We start from the raw sequence: 20,474 nt of genomic DNA on the forward strand, positions 1-20,474 counted from the left end.
CATGGAACAACAGACTGGCTCCAAACAGGGAAAGGAGTAAGTCAAGGCTGTATATTGTCACCCTGCTTGTTTAACTTATATGCAGAGTACATCATGAGAAACGCTGGGCTGGAAGAAGCACAAGCTGGAATCAAGATTGCCGGGAGAATGGTATGGAGATTCCTTAAAACACTAGGCGTAAAACTACCATCTGACCCAGCAATCCCACTACTGGGCATATACCCTAAGAAAACCATAATTGAAAATTGGCCTGTGTACCCCAGTGTTTTTTGCAGCACTCTTTACAATAACTGGGACATGGAAGCAACCTAGATGTCCAGATGAAATAGATGAGGAAGTTGTGGTATATGTGGGATATTATTCAGGCATAAAAAGGAACAGATTTGAGTCAGTTCTAGTGAGGTGAATGAACCTGGAGCCTGTTATACAGAGTAAAGTCAGTCAGAAAGATAAAAACAAATATATTAATGCATCCATATGGAATCTAGAAAAATGGTACTGATGAACCCATTTGCAGGGCAGGAATATAGATGCATACATAGAGAACCAACTTTGGGCACAGTGGGGGAAAGGAAGGAATTGAAAAAGTACCATATACCACTGAAATGTATACATTACCATATGTAAAATAACTAGCTAATGGGAAGTTGCTGTATAACACAGGGAGCTCAACCCTGAACCAGTTTTTTAGATTCAACATATAGGCAACATCATCTGTATAGGTCTTTCTCTGTCTGACTTCACTCAGTAGGACAATCTCTAGGTCCATCTCAGATGTCCCTTTTCTTACTGCAAATGTAGCTGCCACCTGAAGTAGATCAGCCAGCCAAGTCACCCTGCTTGAGATTAGCCCTAGGTTAAGGGAACAGCTTACCCACTGCAGTATTCTGACCTGGAGAATTCCAGGGACTGTATAGTCCATGGGGTCGCAAAAGGTCAACTGAGTGACTTTCACTTTCACTTTCATGCGGGGAGGCAGGGGCATGGGCTGCAGCCCTGGATCCCTTCCCCTGGGTTTTTCCTGCCCTTGTGTGAGGGCCTACACGGCATGTGCTGGCGTTCCCGTGGGGCACTTCCGTGTCCATTCCCAAGAGCCAGAGGAGCTCAGTGACCTGATGAACACAGAAGCATCTCCCAAAGGTGTGGGGGCCAGTGGTCTGAATTTGCACAGTGTGTTCAGAGCAAGGGGAACCCAGCACAGCCTTTGTGAGTCACGCTTCATGTTAACTCGGTTCAGCTGGGGGTCTGTGTACACCCTGTGATGCAGGACATGGTGTCGGGGCAGCGGCTGAGCACCGGGCAGCACGGGGATGAAGCAACTGGGACGGGACCTTCCTTTAAAGACCGGTCATTGTACCCTTGTGTCCACAGTGGCATCTGTATGGTTGAAAATAGAACCAGGCCACATCGCTCTCAGTCCCTGGTACAGGGTGTTTTCTCTCTGTGTGAAGGGAAAAAGGAAGCATAGAATTCAGGATAATGACTCTCAGATAAACTCGAAGGCGAAAGAATGATTGATCTGTGTGCGCAGCCTGGAAACTCTGAGGCCCGCTCTCCATGGTTCTGATTTCTGCCTGGAGTAACGCTGCCTCATCCAAGATCGGTAGGGAATTCTTATTATTCTTCCCTACCTTCACGTGGAAGGAGTGAGCATTTAAAATATAGAAACATGCCCTTTTAAGTACAAATCATTTTTTTTTAAAACTTTGATCTGCTTAATTTTAAAAAATCCATTCCCTCTGCTTCTTTAGAAAATACTGCAGATTTCATATCCTATTAATGATTGGGCTATAGACTATTTTACTTCTCATTGACTTTAGACTCATGTAAGTGAGTAATTTTGTGCTCTTCTCTACAATCTGAGAGCAATCTTAGCCTTTTGTGTTCAGAAATAATCACGGAAATCCATTATGTCCAATAGTAGACACAGGTGATTTTTGAGCATTTGAAGTGTGTCTAGTGTGACCAAGGAACTGAGTCTTTAATCTTATTTAATTTTAATAAGGATATATTTTATTGTGTTAATTTCATAATGCAGTTTGTAAAAGTGAAGCAGTACAAAGTATTTTGCCATTAAACATAACATTACTGCTTTGATAAGACTACATTTCACTTTGTTAAAAATGTGGTTGCTAAATTGAGATGTGCTTTAAGTGTAAAATCACTGGATTTTGAAGACATGGTGTGAGGAGAAGTATAAAATATCTCACTAATATTTTTACATTGATTACATTTGAAGTGCTAATATTTTGGACCCTATTGAGTTAAATCAACTATATTATTAAAATTAATTTATCTTGTTGCTTTTTAAAAAAAAGGACACTACAAAGTTTAAAATTATCTATGAAACTCTCATATTTCTGTGATATAGTGTACGGTATGTGTTAGTTGCTCAGTCGTGTCCAGCTTCTTTGCGACTCCATGGACCATAGCCCGCCAAGTTGCTCTGTCCATGGACTTCTCCAGGCAAGAATACTGGAGTGGGTAGTCATTCTCTTCTCTAGGGAATCTTCCTGACCCAGGGATTGAACCCAGGTCTCCTGCATTGCGGTCGAATTCTTTTACCATCTGAGCCACTGGGGAAGTCCCATTTCTATGGTAAGTCTTTCGACTTTGGCACTACTGACATTCAGTTCAGGTCAGTTCAGTCGCTCAGTCGTGTCCAACTCTTTGTGACCCCATGGACCGCAGCACACCAGGCCTCCCTGTCCATCACCAACTCCCGAAGTTTACCCAAGCTCATGTCCACTGAGTCGGTGATGCCATCCAACCATCTCATCCTCTATCATCTCCTTCTCCTCCTGCCCTCAATCTTTCTAACCATCACGGTCTTTTCCAATGAGTCAGTTCTTTGCACCAGGTGGCCAAAGTATCGGAGTTTCAGCTTTAGCATCAGTCCTTCCAATGAACACTCAGGACTGATCTCCTTTAGGATGGACTGGTTGGATCTCCTTGCAGTCCAAGGGACTCTCAAGAGTCTTCTCCAACACCACAGTTCAGAAGCATCAATTCTTCGGCACTCAGCTTTCTTTATGGTCCAACTCTCACATCCATACATGACTACTGGACAAACCGTAGCCTTGACAAGATGGACCTTTGTTGTCAAAGTAATGTCTCTGTTTTTTAATATGCTATCTAGGTTGGTCATAACTTTCCTCCCAAAGAGCAAGCATCTTTTAATTTCATGGCTGCAGTCACCATCTGCAGTGATTTTGGAGCCCCAAAAAATAGTTAGCCACTGTTTCCACTGTTTCCCCATCTATTTTCCAGGAAGTGATGGGACCAGATGCCATGATCTTAGTTTTCTGAATGTTGAGCTTTAAGCCAATTTTTTCACTCTCCTCTTTCACCTTCATCAAGAGGCTCTTTAGAAGATGTATAATTTTATGGTGTGGTGACCTGTCTTGTTCCATGTGGGATGTTGAGCAACATCCCTGGACGAGCTTATGGAGACCAGCTTCCCACCTAGCTTAGGAATGCCTATCAGGGCCGTGACCAAAAGGGATCCTCCAGCATCTGTTTGAAGCCCTTTCTTGTTGAGATCTCTTGTCTCCCGTATTTGGAATTAACTATAAGACAGGTTATGTTTTATGTTAGCTGTTATGTTGTTATTTAGTACCTAAGTTATGACTGACTCTTTTGCAACCCCATGGACTGTAGCCCACCAGGCTCCTCTGTCCATGGGATTCTCCAGGCAAGAATACTGAAGTGGGTTGCCATTTCCTTCTCCAGGGAATCTTCTGACCCAGGGATCAAACCTGTGTCTCCTGCATTGACAGGTGGATTCTTTACCACTGAGCCACCAAGGAGGCTCATAGCTGTTATGTTAGCTTTATATAATGTTAGGTTTATATTATATTTACCTTAGCTGTCCTGTAGCTTCCACCAGTGATCCTAGTACTGATCTCTTGAGTAGCACAACATAAACCAAAATCTTTTCTTTAATTTAGTTTTTAATTTAAATTGAAGGATAATTGCTTTACAATATTGCTTTGGTTTCTGCCATACATCAGCATGTATCAGCCATAGGTATACACATGTCCCCTCCCTCCTGAACCTCCCTCCCACATCATCCTACCCCTCTAGATTCTTTATGAAAGGTATAATGTATACCAAAAGGCCTTATAAATTTCCAAAACTCATTCATCAAATACTTAAACCTCTACTCCAAGTAAAGCTTGGATCTCTCTTATCTCCTGCCTTCTTGCTTGCAAAATATGTCTTGATTTTTGGTTCTTCTTGCCTTTAATTAGAATAGTAACCCAAACACGTACATTTAATGTAAGCATCTGTCAGGGACAATGCAGTCCCTTATTCAGTTTTCACAAAACTTATTTTAGGCTTATAACTTCCTAGACATAGACTTTGTTTTTTAATAGACAAGAGATGAAAAATGTAGTTGATATGCATCTCTAAAACTGTATTATACATGCAAATGCTAAGTAATGGCAGAGATTCTACCCCTTGATTCAATTGTTCATGTCATCGAGATTGATAGTCTTAGACTGCATAGAGAATGTGATTTCAGTACCATCTGTGGCCACTTATCCAGCAGATTGGGCAGATAACAAATCTGCCAAATGAGCAGTGTATGTTCCAAAAAAGGAGAATCAGAAGGATTCTGCCACAGAGGATCTTAAAATATTATTTATTTAAAAACTTAAAATTTTAGTAACTTGTATAATTCGAAGTAGTTTATAGAATATAGATTCTATAGAAGGTAAAATTTTTAATATTTTCTCTTTTTTAAATTTATTTTAATTGGAGGATAATTACTTTACAATATAGTGATGGTTTTTGCCATACATCAACATGAATCGGCCACAGTGTCCGTGTTTCCCCTTCATCCTGAACCCCACTCCCAACTCCCTCCCCACCCCATCCCTCTAGGTCGTCCCAGAGCACTGACTTTGGGTGCCCTGATTCATACATCGAACTTTCACTGGTCATCTGTTTTACACATGGTAATGTATATATCTCAATGCTATTCTCTCAAATTTTCTTTAATATTTTAGTTACACAGGTATGTTTCAAACAGCATTGGAAAACCAGCACCCTTGACCATAACCTAAGATGATGCAAAAGAAAGCATCATTATAAGGGTGTTTCAGGAAGTTGTTCCGGGCACCCCCTGCTCCTGCCCCTGGTAGTGCTGAGGTCTCAGGATGCCTGAGCTCAGGTGTGTGCTCATCGGAACAGCAGACCCTTCGCCGGCAACAGCCACCCTCCTCTCAGCAACTTCTCAGCCCCTGCAGAGGCTTTGGGGATGTTCCTTCTCTAGAGGTTAATTTGTGAAGGATTTTCCTGTAAATCCAGAATTGGTTGAGTTTGGTTCAGTATCAGTATCTCCGGGAAAGTACTGATATATGATGCACAGCCTAAATTTTACTTTGGGTTTGGAGTTGGCATTTTCCCATTTAATTTCTTAAAAACAACCTGATACCAGGTTCTCTGATGGCATTTTTGTTTCCATTATTTAATAGCGAAAAGAAAATAATTGAGTATCAGAATGTGATAGGTCTGTCTTAGACCAGACAGCAGGTCAGATATGCCAGCTTGTGAAAGAACAGTGTCCCTCGGGTGGTTTGAATAGCTGGACACCAGCACAGGAGGGTTAGGAGAATTCTGATCAGGACAGTTGTGAAGATGTGGGGCGAAACTGCTCTGAAACTTTTTCAGTTGATCTGAAACTTTTTCAGGGCCCAAAATAGCAGTGACTAGGGAGATAAGCAGTCCCTTATACTGCAAGGAGATCCAACCAGTCCATTCTAAAGGAGATCAATCCTGGATGTTCATTGGAGGGACTGATGCTAAAGCTGAAACTCCAATACTTTGGCCACCTCATGCGACGAGTTGACTCACTGGAAAAGACTCTGATGCTGGGAAAGGTTGGGGGCGGGAGGAGAAGGGGACGACGGAGAATGAGATGGCTGGATGGCATCACCGATTCTGTGGACATGAGTTTGAGTGAACTCCGGGAGTTGGTGATGGACAGGGAGGCCTGGCGTGCTGTGATTCATGGGGTCGCGGAGAGTCGGACACGACTGAGCGACTGAACTGAACTGAACTGAACTGAAGGGAGATAAGCCCAGAATGACCGTGTTCTAGCCTTTCTATGATGATGCACATTTTTCTCCAGTTTTGTTGTGAAATAACTGATATACCTCACTAAGGTTAAGGTGTTCAGTACGGTGGTTTGAGTTACATGTATGTTACATTTCGCAGTATTGTGACATGATTACCACAGTAGATTTAGTCGTCATCCATCATCTCATATAGATAAAAAGAGAACTTTTTTTTTTTTTCTCCTGGTGATGAGACCTCTAAAATCTACTTTCTTATCTTCACAATGTATCTTAATTGTATCTTCCAGTGTTCCCTATTACATCCATGGTACTTCTTTATCTTATAATTGAAAGTTTGTGCATGTTGACCACCTTTCTCCATTTCTCTCCAGCCACAAATCTGATCTTTTTTCGTGAGTGGCTTTTGTTGTCATTACTGTTAGATTCCACATGTAAGTGACATCGTAAAGTATTTCTTTGTCTGACTTGTTTCACTTAACACAATCCCTTCAAGGTCCATCAGTTTTGTTGCGGATGGTCAGGTCTCCGCATTTTTTATGGTTGAATAATACTCCTCTCTTTGTGAGTGTGTGGGTATGTGTGTCTGTGAGAGAGACAGAGAGAGAAGTACTTACCACATCTTCTTGTTCATCCATCAGTGGACCCTCAGGTTATTACCATGTCTTGGCTTTCATAAACAATGCTTCAGTGAACATAGGGATATAGACATCTTTTCAGGTTAGTATTTAATGTGTTGCCAGAAGTAGAATTGGTAGATATTATGCGAGTTCAATTTTAATCTTTTGAGGACCCTCCATACTGTTTTCTGCAGTGGCTGTACCAGCTTAAGGTCCCACCAACGGTGCACGACCTTCGTTTTTCTCCACTTTCATGTCAGCATTTGTAATCCCTTATCTTTTGGGTGATGCTATTACAGGTGTGAGGTGATATCTTATTGTGGTTTTAATTTGCATTTCCCTAATGACTAGTGATATTTAGTATCTTTCATGTTGTTGCATTTGCACATGCAGATTTTTATATGCATATTAATGTCTCAGTGCTATTAAATTATTATTTTTTTCTTTTTTTCCAGAACAAGCCTGCCCTCCCCTATGTTTTCCAGAAATGACTTCAGTATCTGGAGCATCCTCAGAAAATGTATCGGAATGGTAAGTTAACTCTCATTTCCACAACATGAAGCTGATAGGTGTTTCATGCATATCCTTGGAAGAGAATCTCAATGTTGGCATAAGTGATTCACAACGTTTCTGAAAACTTTTGAGAACCAGAAATTAGGAAAAGTCTTAACACTAGGTTTTCCTGACAGAATTTTAACCATTTATTATGCTATTTAGTATGACTTTCATGTGACTTTTCATTACAAGGAAATAGGAAAAGAAAATGCTCTTGCGCCATTGTCACACCACATTTGTATGTACCCATGGAATTACTCTGGATAAGGCACTGGCACCCCACTCCAGTACTCTTCTTGCCTGGAGAATCCCATGGCTGGAGGAGCCTTGTAGGCTGCAGTCCATGGGGTCGCTAAGAGTCGGACATGACTGAGTGACCTCACTTTCACTTTCACTGCATGGAGAGTAATTCAGCTAACCTCTCTGTAGCTGGATAACAAGATTTATCCTGGGCAAGTTGCCTTGCTTCCCTGAGTAAAGTTAGAAGAATAATTAGTAAAGTACTATAAAGTATAGCTGTGTTGAGAGATACATAAAATAACTTATGTAAAATGTCAGGACAGACCCTGGTTTAGGTTAATGCTCAACATTATTATCGATAGTTAACGACACTTAGGGTTTCCCTGATAGCTCAGTTGGTAAAGAATCTGCCTGCAATGCAGGAGACCCCAGTTCGATTCCTGGGTCAGGAAGATTCCCCAGGAGAAGGGATAGGCTACCCACTTGGGTATTCTTGGGCTTTGCTTGTGGCTCAGCTGGTAAAGGACCTGCCTGCAATGCTGGAGGCCTGGGTTCAATCCCTGGGTTGGGAAGATCCCCTGGAGGAAGGAAAGGCTACCCACTCCAGTATTCTGGCTTGGAGAGTTCCATGGACTGTATAGTCCATAAGGCCGAAGAGTCGGACACAACTGAGAGACTTTCACTTTCACTTTTCAATCCCATTTAATCAGAACACCTGGACTCTAACTCCATTTTGTTTACATTAAGACTCAACAGGACAAAGCAAATGTATTTAGGCAAATGTCTATATGCTTAAATAAAATGTTAAGTATACATATTAATCTCTTAAGAACTGGAATTTTCAGGACAGAAAATGATATCCTATAGAATTAATATTTTCAAACCCTTAGTAAACATAATTATCAGTGAGATCCAATATGTAAGTATGTAAGTATGTGTGTGTTTAAAATTAAAGCTAGTTTCATAAAAAAAAATGCTCATCATTAACGCAAGTGATATTTTTCTATTAGATCAGTGCTGACTTTGGCTCATTAAATCGATTTTGTAACAAGCTAATGAAAGGGCTTCCCTGGTGACTCAGACAGTAAAGAATCCGCCTACAGTGTTTGAGACCTGGGTTTGATTCCCTGGGTCAGGGCGATCCCTTGGAGGAGGGCATGACAGCCCATTCCAGTATTCTTGGCTGGAGAATCCCCAGGGACAGAGGAGCTTGACAGGCTACTGTCCATTTGATTGCAAAGAGTCGGACACGACTGAGAGAGTGCAGCACAGTGTATGAAATCCACAGTTATGCAGAATTGGTATCACGTTTGTTGAGTCAGCAGAATTCGTATGAAAACCAGATGTGGTTTGGTGTTTTTTGGTGATCAGGGAAAGTACAGCTTTCTGTATTTCTCTTGCTTAAGTTTGTCACCTACCTTCTCCTGTCTCACTGGATGTCAGATTTAGCAGTAGTGTCATGAGTTTGTTCAGGCTACTGATAATCATCTGGTGTATGCGTCAAACAAGCATTATGTCTAAATGGAAATTAACCATCCTTTTAAAAGATGGTAAATAATGTTATGTTGGCTTGTACCTGCATACTTTGAAAGATGCGCTATTTCTTCAGAAGAATGGTTTTACCTTTATTTTTAGGTGCAGAACTGTTTGTACAGAGACAGGCTGAATCATAGATAAAGCAAATAAAAGCAGAGCTGTTTGGGCTGAAAGGGGACCACGGCATGTTTTGAAACTTGTATCTGTAGAACTTTCCGAATAAAATCATAGAGAAAGAGCTGCAGGGGAGGTAATATTTGGGGCGAGTGTTCTCTGGTGAGGTTTTATAAGAGAGTAACGTTCTAGATGAATATTTATTAGCGTGATCTGGCATTTGGAAGTATTGTTCTTTGGGCGCTGTTGTGGGCTCCCCTCTAAAGGGCAGCAGAACCAGTCGAAAGGGGCCAGCGTTGGGCACAATGGAGATTTAAAGAACAACAGGTCTTGAGAGAGAAAGCAAGTAACATCCCCAGAATAAACTTTTAAAGTAGTTTTCGGTATCAACGCCTCTCATATCTGCCTCCTTCTCCCCCCTCCCAAGGAAAATAGGTCAAAAATTAGAAGGCGTTCGCATTCATAGAGTTTATCACCTCAACTACAACGTGTCAGTCCCAGGTGGTGCTAGTGGTAGAGAGCCTGCCTGCCAGTGTAGGAGACATAAGAGACACAGGTTCAATCCCTGGGTCAGGAAGATCCCCTGGAGAAGGAAATGACAACCCACTCCAGTATTCTTGCCTGGAAAATCCCATGGACAGAGGAGCCTGGTGGGCTACAGTCCATGGAGTTACAAAGAGTCAGACACGACTGAAGCAACTTAGCACCCCTCAGGAAGCAGCCTGTGTAAGGCGCTGGATGGCTGTGAAACCAACTAGAATTCTTATTTAAAGTGAAGGTAGATTTGAAAACTCTCCTACTGCACTTCGGTGATTCTGTTCCACTTAACAGTCCAGACACTTGGCTTCAGGTCCCTTCTGTGTGAGTAGATCTCAGAAGCCGTGGACAGACCCTTCAGCTGGCTCTTCCCATAGCTTCACATTCAGTTTCTTCTTTTCATGATGAAAAGAAAGTGTTGGTCGCTCAGTTGTGTTTGACTCTCTGCAGCCCCGTGGCCTGTAGCTCACCAGGCTCCTCTGTCCATGGCTTTCTCCAGGCAAGAATACCGGAGTGGGTTGCCATTCGCTTCTCTAGGGGATCTTCCCGACTCAGGGATTGAACCTGGTCTCCCGCATTGCAGGTGGACTCTTTACAATCTGAGTCAGTAGGGAAGCCCTGGCTGACCTTTTTATGATAAGAGGTCTTAAAAGTTGCAGAGGAAATTTGATCTGCACCACAGCTTTTCACGACGTCTCTGTCGACTTGAGCACATGAGAGCAGAGTGGGGAGTGTGGACATTCTGCTGGAAACCTCCCAGTTCCTGTTCATCTGGGGTCTGGTCCCAGCTTCCTCAGAAACCAATGCTCCTCATTTATGATGTTGTAGTTTATGGCGTAGTGTCAGGAAGCCAGTAAGACATGGCTTTTAAGAATCCATGGTAGGCGCTTGCCTGCCAGGTGTGGCCTAGGTATAACTTCATTTTATCAGGAAGGAATGGAGGAGGAAATGGCAACCCACTCCAGTATTCTTGCCTGGAAAATGCCGTGGACAGAGGAGCCTGGCGGGCTACAGTCCACAAAGAGTCGGACACGACTTAGCGCCTAACCACCACCAATCAGGAAAGAAAGTCAGTGTCTTCAGGCATGTGACGTCCTGGGCCCCTGAGCACCTACTCCAGTCGGGCTCACTGTGCTCCATCCTCCACTGCCACATACAGAACACATTTTACTTTGCTTTCTCTCCCAAAAGAGTATAGAGACTTAGATTTCCAAAACTAATGACACCCTTTTTTTTTTTTTTCCTCCCAATCTGTTTTGGACAGGATTATGTTACCCAATGTTGGGTTATATACTACACAAAATGAATCCTTTACATAACTGGAATTCAATCCTAAATCTCTCTGTGATTGAAGCTTTTACCAAACAGATTCCCATCTGAGCGTTAATACTGGTGTTGGTGAGGCATTTGAATTCTTTGTTCCTTATTTCCTTACTCCCATCATCCTTTAAAGGATTCTGGTGTCATAATCCCATTGTCTTCTGTTTCCCCTGTTTTCTTTCTCCTCTTCTCTGCAATCCTTTTATGATTTGTCAGCAGGACTCACCCAGTGGTTAGGTCATGGGGCACCATGCTTAGCGACTTTGGAAACCAGAACCTGCCCCAGGTTGAGCAACCAAGGCATCCGGACACAAAATTTGATTAGGTGCCTGCACCTGAGGGCACTTCTGCTAAATGTCTTGAAGTCATAGAATATTAATATTTGATTATAAAAGGGTGAGGAAGATCTGTTATATTGTAAATACTGAGTTACTAAAGTGAAAATATTCTATCATTCTTAAAGTTACCCAGTACAACCAAATTCCATAAGAAATTGAAAACTTTTTCTGTTTTTTGCTCCTTTAACTCCTATTTCCACTCTGTATTTACTATAGAGTATTACCCTAACTAATTTTTTTCATCTTTGTAAGTCTTTTATTGAGTACCCTATCATACTTTGCTATCCCCAAAATATAGAGTAAAATTAAAATTTAAGAATTTATATTTTATGGCCATAAGACTTGAGTCCTAAAAGTTTCAATTTCTTCTTACATGAATGATCAAAATAACAAATATTACAAAATTTATGAAACTGTACCACAAAAGATAAAATGTTATTCATTAAAAAGGATTTTTTCATTTGGGTTAAGATATCCGAGAATGAATTTCACGCACTGCTAGAATGAGACAGGGCAGTAACAATTATGTCCTTATTTTTTAGTAGATTTGAAGATTAAGAAGCCTTGCTTATATTAATAGATGGGAGTGGGAGTTCTGTGTTTTTTTGATATCTAGCAATATCATCCGTTCTTTGGCCTTTTCCTGACAGTACGTCAAGAGTCAAATGGTAACATATCATCCATCAAAAATAATTTTTTATGATCCGCGAGTTGACAGCTCAATTAAGACTTCTTTTAACGTTATTGGAAACCACATTTGAAAACTCTTAACTTGCAGGAGGTCTTGTTACCCTCCCTGGAGTCGTGGGCATCTCGGTCTCTGGGAAACGCAGCAGAGACGCTTCCCAGGGCTCTCAACTTCGACTCCTATAACTCACATCTGCCTTGCAGTACTAAGAAAGGGTTGAGAAAACGGAACATATTTTCCCTAAAGCACACCTTGTATAATCTTTTTTTCATGAAATACTTTTGTCTTACCATGAGCTTTAAATGTTTTCCCTGAAAACCTCAGACTCATCTCATTCCCTTGACGCAGAATACCTGCCAAGTGACCTCAGACCCAGACGCATCCCTGGTCAGTCACTGTCAGGACTGTGATCTTATTTTTGGGTTCAGATTAAACACGTTGGTCTGTGTCACTGTGACAACTGTCTCATTCTTGAATTCTAAATATAAGCACTAGATAAGATTTGGAGCATTGCCCAAACGGGTATATTATATCATAAATACCGACTTAAGAGACAGGAGGCAGAGGAGGCAAAGTAGTTAAACAAAATGTGTCATCCCTACCACCCTACTCTGCAGTGATCTGAAATAAATATCCGAGAAGTGACTGGAAGACCCTGCTTCTAATGCTGGGTCTTTGTCTTATCAAAAACAACAGGGCCTTGACTTAGGGAGATTTCCTTGGTACTAACCAGTACTATATTTCTTTCTTCTTTGTTTTCAACTTTTTATTTTGCATTGGGTTATAGCCAATTCACAATGTTGTGATGGTTTCAGGTGAACAGCGAAGACACTCAGCCATGCATATACATATATCCATTCTCCCCCAAACTCCCTCCAGTCCAAGCTGCCACATAACATTGAGCCGAGTTAGCTGTGCAGTACAATAGGACCTTGTTGGTTATCCATTTAAAATATAGCAGTGTGGCCAGTACTGTATTTCTAAACTTCCTTTACTTGGTGCCCTGAAGATTTTCACACACTGGGGCAAAACTGCTACGCTAGGATTCAGGATGGTGTAAGGGGTGGGATTTCCCACCTCTCCCTGCACCAAGTAAATGCAAAGTGAAAATGTTAGTTGCTCAGTTGTGTCTGACACTTTGCAACTCTGTGGGTTGTCCATGGAATTATCCAGGCAAGACTACCAGTATAGGTTGTCATTCCCTTCTCCAGGGGATCTTCCCGACCTAGGGATTGAACCCAGGTCTTCTGCATTGCAGGCAGATTCTTTATCAAACAAAGGGCATTGTAAAAGGAGAAGTGGGAAAAGGGCCACAGTGTGACTTCCAATGCAGGTGCATCCTTGGCCCATCAGTTCTTAGGTAGGAGTGCATGTGGAGGGTGAGCACCCGCGGGTCAGTTCCCCTTCAGCATCCCTGCCCACAGTCATGGGGAACCTTCGGGGACTACAGTGTGGAGACTGTGGCTCTGGTCCAAGGGTCCAGCCAGTGCTTTCGGCATCCTTCCATGTTCCCGCCTGCTGCTGATCTAGTAAGAGGACTCGCGCAGCCTCCCAACCCTGAAAATGTTCAGCTCTGAGACAGGAAGAATAGGAAAGGAATATATTGCCCCTCAATGCTTTTCTTGTCTTTTTCCTCCCGGTTTGTTTTTTTAACCACTGGCTGCATCCAGCTATCCATGGTGTGGTTCATTCAGTTCACACACAGACACCCCTGTCTGGTGTGTAATTCCTTTGTTCTGGGTGCCGTGCTCCCCAGGGCTGGTCTGTGAGAGTCAAGGAGCAGAGGTGTAACCACAGCAAAAGGCAGGAGAGTGGCAGGCTTGTTCAGTCTGTGCATCCAGAGTGGTCCCCAAGGGCTGTCCTGCGAGGTCTCGATGTGGCCACTTTGGGCGTGATTGGTGTATTAGGACGGCAAGAACCCCTCACGCGATGGTCAGCTTACAGATGATAGACCTCTTATGGACGGGGAGGGGACTGGGTAGCATGAGATGGGAAGAGACCTTTGACCGTCCAAGGCCCTTCTGTGTAAGGAGGATACATTTTTATGCCTTTTGTAGCTGTGCAAGGTAGGAGGGCTGTTGTGGAGAGAGGATCCAATGCCAACCTTGGCATACCCAGGGGACAGAGCCCAGGGTGCTGCCAGTGCTGCCCGTCAGTGAAGAACCTAGAAGCCCATGTAGTGCTTGGGTCACACACCTGGGTGAGCATCCTGCCTGCTGGCAGACTTAGCTTAAGACCCAAGCTGAGCTGCTCTCTCTAACCCAGGTCTTAAATATTTGCACGGTTGGCCATTACGATGCTAGGCGTAACACTTATAAACTGTTTTTCATTTCAGACTTGGCCTTGCCTGTGGGTTGTTTATATAGTGCTTAAGGGACAAAGCAGCCTGCTTTTTTTTTTTTTTTTAATTCTCAGTTTGTCAGCTGATGAGCAGCTGCAATTAAGAGTTTCTTCGGTTTCATCATTGGTTGCTATTAATTTGCATGGATAAATTTAAACTTTGCTTTCAGCTGGGTCACAAGGTAGAATTGCCTGGCATAAATATTTAATTTTTCCAGCTGACTGAAGCTTTCAGTGATAAAAGCATTCTAGCTCATGTTTCTTCCTGAAACTTGACCTTCAAAGTATGCATTGTTGCTTTTCCTATTACTGGAATATATACTATATTTGTTGATTGTATACAGCATCTAGAGAATCCAGTACCAAACTTCATTGTCTTATAAGTAAAAATGGTGTCTCTGTGAATTTCCAAGAGGGAGCGAAATATAATTTGTATTGCTAAGTTTTTAATTATATATCCATTATATAAATTTAAACAATTAAAATAATTGTAAGATTCAGTTCAGTTCAGTCGCTAAGTCGTGTCCAACTCTTTGTGACCCCATGGACTGCAGCACGCCAGGCCTCCCTGTCCGTCACCAACTCCCGGAGTCCCCCCAAGCCCATGTCCATTGAGTTGGTGATGCCATCCAACCTTCTCATCCTCTGTTGTCCCCTTCTCCTCCTGCCCTCAATCTTTCCCAGCATCAGGGTCTTTTCCAGTGAGTCAGTTCTTCGCATCAGGTAGCCAAAGTATTGGAGTTTCAGCTTCAACATTAGTCCTTCCAGTGAACACCCAGGACTGATCTCCTTTAGGATGGACTGGTTGGATCTCCTTGCAGTCCAAGGGACTCTCAAGAGTCTTCTTCAACACCATAGTTCAAAAGCATCAATTCTTTGGCACTCAGACTTTTTTATAGTCCAACTCTCACATCCATACATGACCACTGGAAAAACCATAGCCTTTAACTAGATGGACCTTTGTTGACAAAGTAATGTCTCTGCTTTTTAATATGCTGTCTAGGTTGGTTATAACTTTCTTTCCAAATTTAATAATAATTACAAGCTAATAGAGGCAAAAAAATTGCAAGTTCATTGCTATATTTTAAATAATCTGTTAGACTGTTCTACGCAGTCGAGGTGGTTTTTATGGTTGTCTGGGTCTATATTTGTATGCTGCATCAGGGCTTTTTCTGTCCCTTCCACTCCCTGTTACCTGGGCCACAAGCTTGCCTTTTCATTTCCTTGAATGCTTGCATTCTGAGTTACTGAAAGAAGCAGGAGGAAGGTGTTTAAATTATTCTTGATTACAAAATTGGATTTAAAGACCTTTTTAGAATTTGGGGAGCTTTTTAAATGATTAAAAAGGAATCTGCCCATTGAATGGATGATAAAACCATGTCCTTTGTAACTTAGTCTCCAGAGTTGACACCACACTCTTTCATTGACTTTCTGATTCATATGAAGTCTAACCAACAGGTGCTGAGTAGCCAGTATCTAGCAGGCTTGTGACTGTCCCATTTTTGCTTGTATATTTTCTCAGGAATATATATGTGAGGGTATGGCAATGCATACTATAGAGATAAAAGTTTAAGGCCCTCGGCCTGGATTCCCATCTGTCGCCATCGTTGTTGTCTAGTCGCTAAGTCATGTCCGACTCTTGTGACCCCATGGACTGTAACCTGCCAGCCTCCTCTGTCCGTGGGATTACCAGGCAAGAATACTGGAGTGGGTTGCCATTTCCTTTTGCAGGGAATCTTCCTAACACAGGAATTGAACAGGTCTCCTGCACTGGAGGTGGATTCTTCACCAACTGAGCTTTGAGGGAAGCCCTGAGCCACCATAATTGTGTGTGTGTGCATTGTGTGTATGAGTGTGCTCAGTTATTTCCAACTCTTTGTGGCCCCGTGGACAGTAGCCCACCAGGCCCCTCTGCCCATGGAGTCTTCCAGGCAAGAATACTGGAGTGGGGTGCCATTTCCTACTCCAGGGGATCTTCCCAACACAGGGATCGAACTCACATCTCTTGCATTTCCTGGTTTGGTAGGCGGATTCTTTACCAGTAGCGCCACCTGGGAAGCCCACCATCATTATGAAAGCAACAGATGTCACCCACTGGCGTGTCTTTTGTTCCCTCAGTGAGTGTTTAATAGTCATTCTGGTATTTTTAGGGGAAAAGTTCAAATTCAGACTTACAGGTAAAGTTCTTCATTCCTTTAGAATAAATCCTTTTAAAATTCCTTTAAACCTCACCCTGCTATTGTGACCACAAAGCAGAATGTAGAAACGAGAGAGCAGAGTCAGAAATGGCATCGCTTATGTCACATGCCGTCAAGGGCCAGGGTGCACATTGCCACCCTGGTGAAGCCCCTGTCTTCTTGGCGATTGGACCAGACAGCCAGCCTTGGCAGAACTACACAGTGCCTCCTGGCTGGGGCGGGGAGGAGGGGAGAAACAGGTGTCCTTCCCTCACTCCCTCACCTTTTAAGGTCAGAACTCAAGCCGCACTGCCCCCAGCGTGGCACTTCTGCAGCTCGGCTGCCAGGTGACAGGACAAGGTATCCCAGCCTTTGAAGCCACCTTGCCTCCTCACAGTGTTGGAGGACTTGGCAGTCTTGCATGTACTGTTAATAGTAATGATCATATAGTTGACATGTATTGCTCGCTTGATGTATGCCTGGCACTGTTGTGAGTGTTTTGTGTGAACTAACTAATCTAATCCTGACAGCAGAGTCCCCACTTGGTGGAGAAGTGACACAGGCATTAGGTAGCAGGGGCGTGTGCTCTCAGCCCATTCTTTTCTTTGTTCTTTTTCAGTTACAAGATGCATGTAGTGTAAGTTACCATTTGAACTGTTTGTAAGCGTGCGGTTCAGTGACATTTGTACGTTACCCTTGTGCTGCCGTCGCCACCATCTCTCCACGAAACTCTTCATCTCACATGGCTGGTGCTCTGCAACCCTGAATCAGCAACTCTCCCCCGCACCCTGCCCTGGCAGCCGCTGTTGTGCCCTCTGTTCAGAAGGCACTCTTTCAGCCACAGCACTCTGCTGTCCCTGGACCCCAGGACTGCACCATCCTGGGTATATCTAGCTGCTCCTCCTTTTCCGTCATGCCAGATACGCTGTATTCCATTTGTCTGTTTTATGACTAGCAGAATGTCAGCGTGTGTGTCCTAAGGTGGTCCACTTTCCATGGTACGAGGTTGTCAGCTTCCCCATCCCTTCCTTTGACCAGGCTAAAAGTGTTAAGATTTTTAAATTCTATCTCTTGTTTTACCCCTGATTGTAAGAGAAATACATGTCCCTTTTAGGAAATTTAGAAAATACAGAAAAGAGGAAAGATCATCAAGATTACCTGGACTTCCAGCTCCTAGAGACAGCCGCTGTTAACTTTTTGACACCGCTACCTTCTAATATTTGTCTAACATATAGTTTACAAAATATTTTTAAACATGTTGCATTGTAATCTACTTTTTTGCACATTTTCCCATGTGAACTAGTGTGCATCATTCAACAAGAGGGTTCTAAGCTCAGGGAGTTTGTATTCCAGTGAAAGAGTCAAGAGAGGCTATTGCTTTGTGATAAAGCCCTAAATTGGAGTAAACTCAGGGAAGTGGGAATACATGGGAGCACATGGGGCAAGGGGCACCTGTGTTGTGCTCTGTTCTGAGGGGATGAGGACACAGGCAAGTATGAGCTATTATCCCTTCCCTCAGGAATTGTATCACTGGGTACTTAGCAAGTTGTGCTGGTTAGTACCCCTGACATAGCAGCAGGTCTTCCAACCTGTGATCAGATGCTCACTTGTACAATACAGATTACGTGTTCCAGGAGCTGGGAGAGATGAGAAATCAAGGAAGGGAGCCTTGAACTGGGCTTTGAAGTTCTGCTTGGGAGGAGATATAAGAGTTAAGGGAAGTGAGGAGGGCATTCCAGGTCAGGATTGGCTATAATAAGACTTTTATGTTTTTAAACATTAATTAATTAATTAGACTGGGTGGGATCTTTAGTTGCAGCATGTGGGATCTAGTTCCCTTGAACAGGGATGGAATCTACACTCCCTGTATTGGGAGTGTGGAGTCTTAACCACTGGATCCACCAGGGAAGTCCCATCATGAGACTTTTAATCTGGTGTCTAAAGCAGTGCCTGGCACCTAGTAGGTGCTGAGTTAAAAGTTTTTAGAAAAATTTGTTGGAAGAATTTTATTTCTATATGTGTACTTTGTATGGTCAAGTTGCTTTAAAAGAGACGATCTTGGTGGACTTTTTTTTTTAGGTACAGTTGACAAATATTTAAAGTCTGTATCCAGATGATTGGATGGATGTGTGTATTGTGAAAGGATTCCCCCATCAAGCTAATTAACACACCTAGCCCCTCACATGTGTCGCTTTGTTTGGTGACAGCATTTAAGTTCTACTCTTCTTTCATCTATACAAAACAGCATTACCAGTTGCCTACCATGTTATGTGGTGGATCCTCAGGACGTATTTATATTATAACTGAAAGTTCATACACTTTTACCAACTTCTGCCTGTTTTCCGCACCCTGAAGCCCTTAGGGAATGACTTTCTACTATGTTTTTTTGGTTCAATATATTTTTTTTTATGGTTCGCCTATGTGTGATACAATGCCGTATTTGTCTGTCTGGTTTATTTCACTTAGCATCAGTACCTCCAGTTTCATCCATGTTGTCATAAATGGCAAGATTTCCTTTTGTGACGCCAAGTAATATTCACATGTATGTGCACATATAGATATACACACACACCCCCATATTTTCTTGATCCATTTATCCATTGATAGGCACTTAGATTGTTTCCATTGTGTATTCTTGGCTCCTTTGGCAAGAATTAATTGACCATAAATGCATGGATTTATTTCTTGGCTCTCTATTCCATTCTGTCCATTGCTGTACTATTTTGATTAGTGATTATTTTGATTTGTGATATAGTTTGGAATCATGGGGCTTGATGCCTCCAGCTTTGTTGTTCTTTCTCAAGATTGCTTTGGCTATTCAAAGTCTTTTGTGGTCCTAATCAAATTTCAGGATTGTTTTTCCTTTATCTGTGGGAAAATGCCATTGGAATTTTGATAAGGATTGCATTAACTAGATCACTTTGGGTAGTTTGGACATTTTAACAACTTTTGTAATCCATGAGTACAGAATATCTTTCCATTTATTTTCCTGTCTTCTGTGATTTCTTTTGTTAACATCTTACAGTTTTCAGTGTATAGATCTTTCACCTACTTGGTTAAATTTATCCCTAAGTATTTTATTCTTTTTGATGATATTGTAAGTAGGATTGCTTTCTTAATTTTTCTGCTAGCTTATTCTTGGTGTATTGAAACACAACTGATTTTTGTAAGTTGGTTTTGTACCCTGCAACTCACTGAACTCACATATTGGTTCCAGTGGTGTTTTGGTGGAGTCTTCAGGGTTTTCTATTTATAATACCATTTGCAAATACACATAATTTTACTTCTTACTTCCTAATTTGAATGCCTTTTCTTTTCCTTGCATTAGTACTCTGGCTAGAACTTACCATGAAAGGATGAATTTTGTCAAATGCTTTCTCTGCATCTATTGAGATGATCATATATTTTTATTCTTCATTTTACTAATGTGGTATATCATATTGATTGATTGCTTCTCTGAAATAAATCCCGCTTGATCATGGTATATGACTCTTTAAATGTATTGTTGAGTTCAGCTTAGTAATGTTTTCTTTTACATCTGTGTTCATTGTGGTTAAATTGGCCTATAATTTTCTTTTCTGGGTCTGCTTTTGTCCTCTGGTTTTAGTGTCAGGATAATGTTCACCTTGTAAAATGACTGGAAATGTTCCCTCCTCTTCTGTTTTTGAATAGTGTGAGAAGGATCAGTATTAATTTTACTTTAAATGTCTGGCAGAACTCACCAGTAAAGATATCTGGTCTTAGACTTTTGTTTGTTGGCAGGTCTTTGATTACTGCTTCAGTCTCTTTACTAGTAATTGATCTGTTCAGATTTCCTATTTCTACATGATTCAATTTTGGTAGGTTGTTTGTTTCTAGGAATTTATCCATTTCTGAGGTTGTTGATATTTCTTCCTACAGTCTTGATTCCGCCTTGTGATTCATCC

At 42.1% G+C, this 20,474-nt stretch overlaps 1 protein-coding gene across 10 annotated transcripts in view; it reads left to right on the plus strand.

Moving 5' to 3' along the window:
• Positions 1–20,474, plus strand: part of OSBPL1A (oxysterol binding protein like 1A) — a 223,554-nt gene that overhangs the window by 181,521 nt on the left and 21,559 nt on the right. For all 10 annotated transcript variants that reach the window (XM_055417076.2, XM_055417078.2, XM_055417079.2 and 7 more), the window contains one exon: positions 7,159–7,234. In XM_055417076.2, the coding sequence (XP_055273051.2) occupies positions 7,159–7,234 (76 nt within the window). The remainder of the gene's footprint in view (positions 1–7,158; positions 7,235–20,474) is intronic.

Source organism: Moschus berezovskii, chromosome 28, assembly GCF_049115385.1.
Source record: "Moschus berezovskii isolate FMDL1 chromosome 28, NW_MosBer_1.0, whole genome shotgun sequence".
In the NCBI taxonomy this organism is placed as follows: Eukaryota; Metazoa; Chordata; class Mammalia; order Artiodactyla; family Moschidae; genus Moschus; species Moschus berezovskii.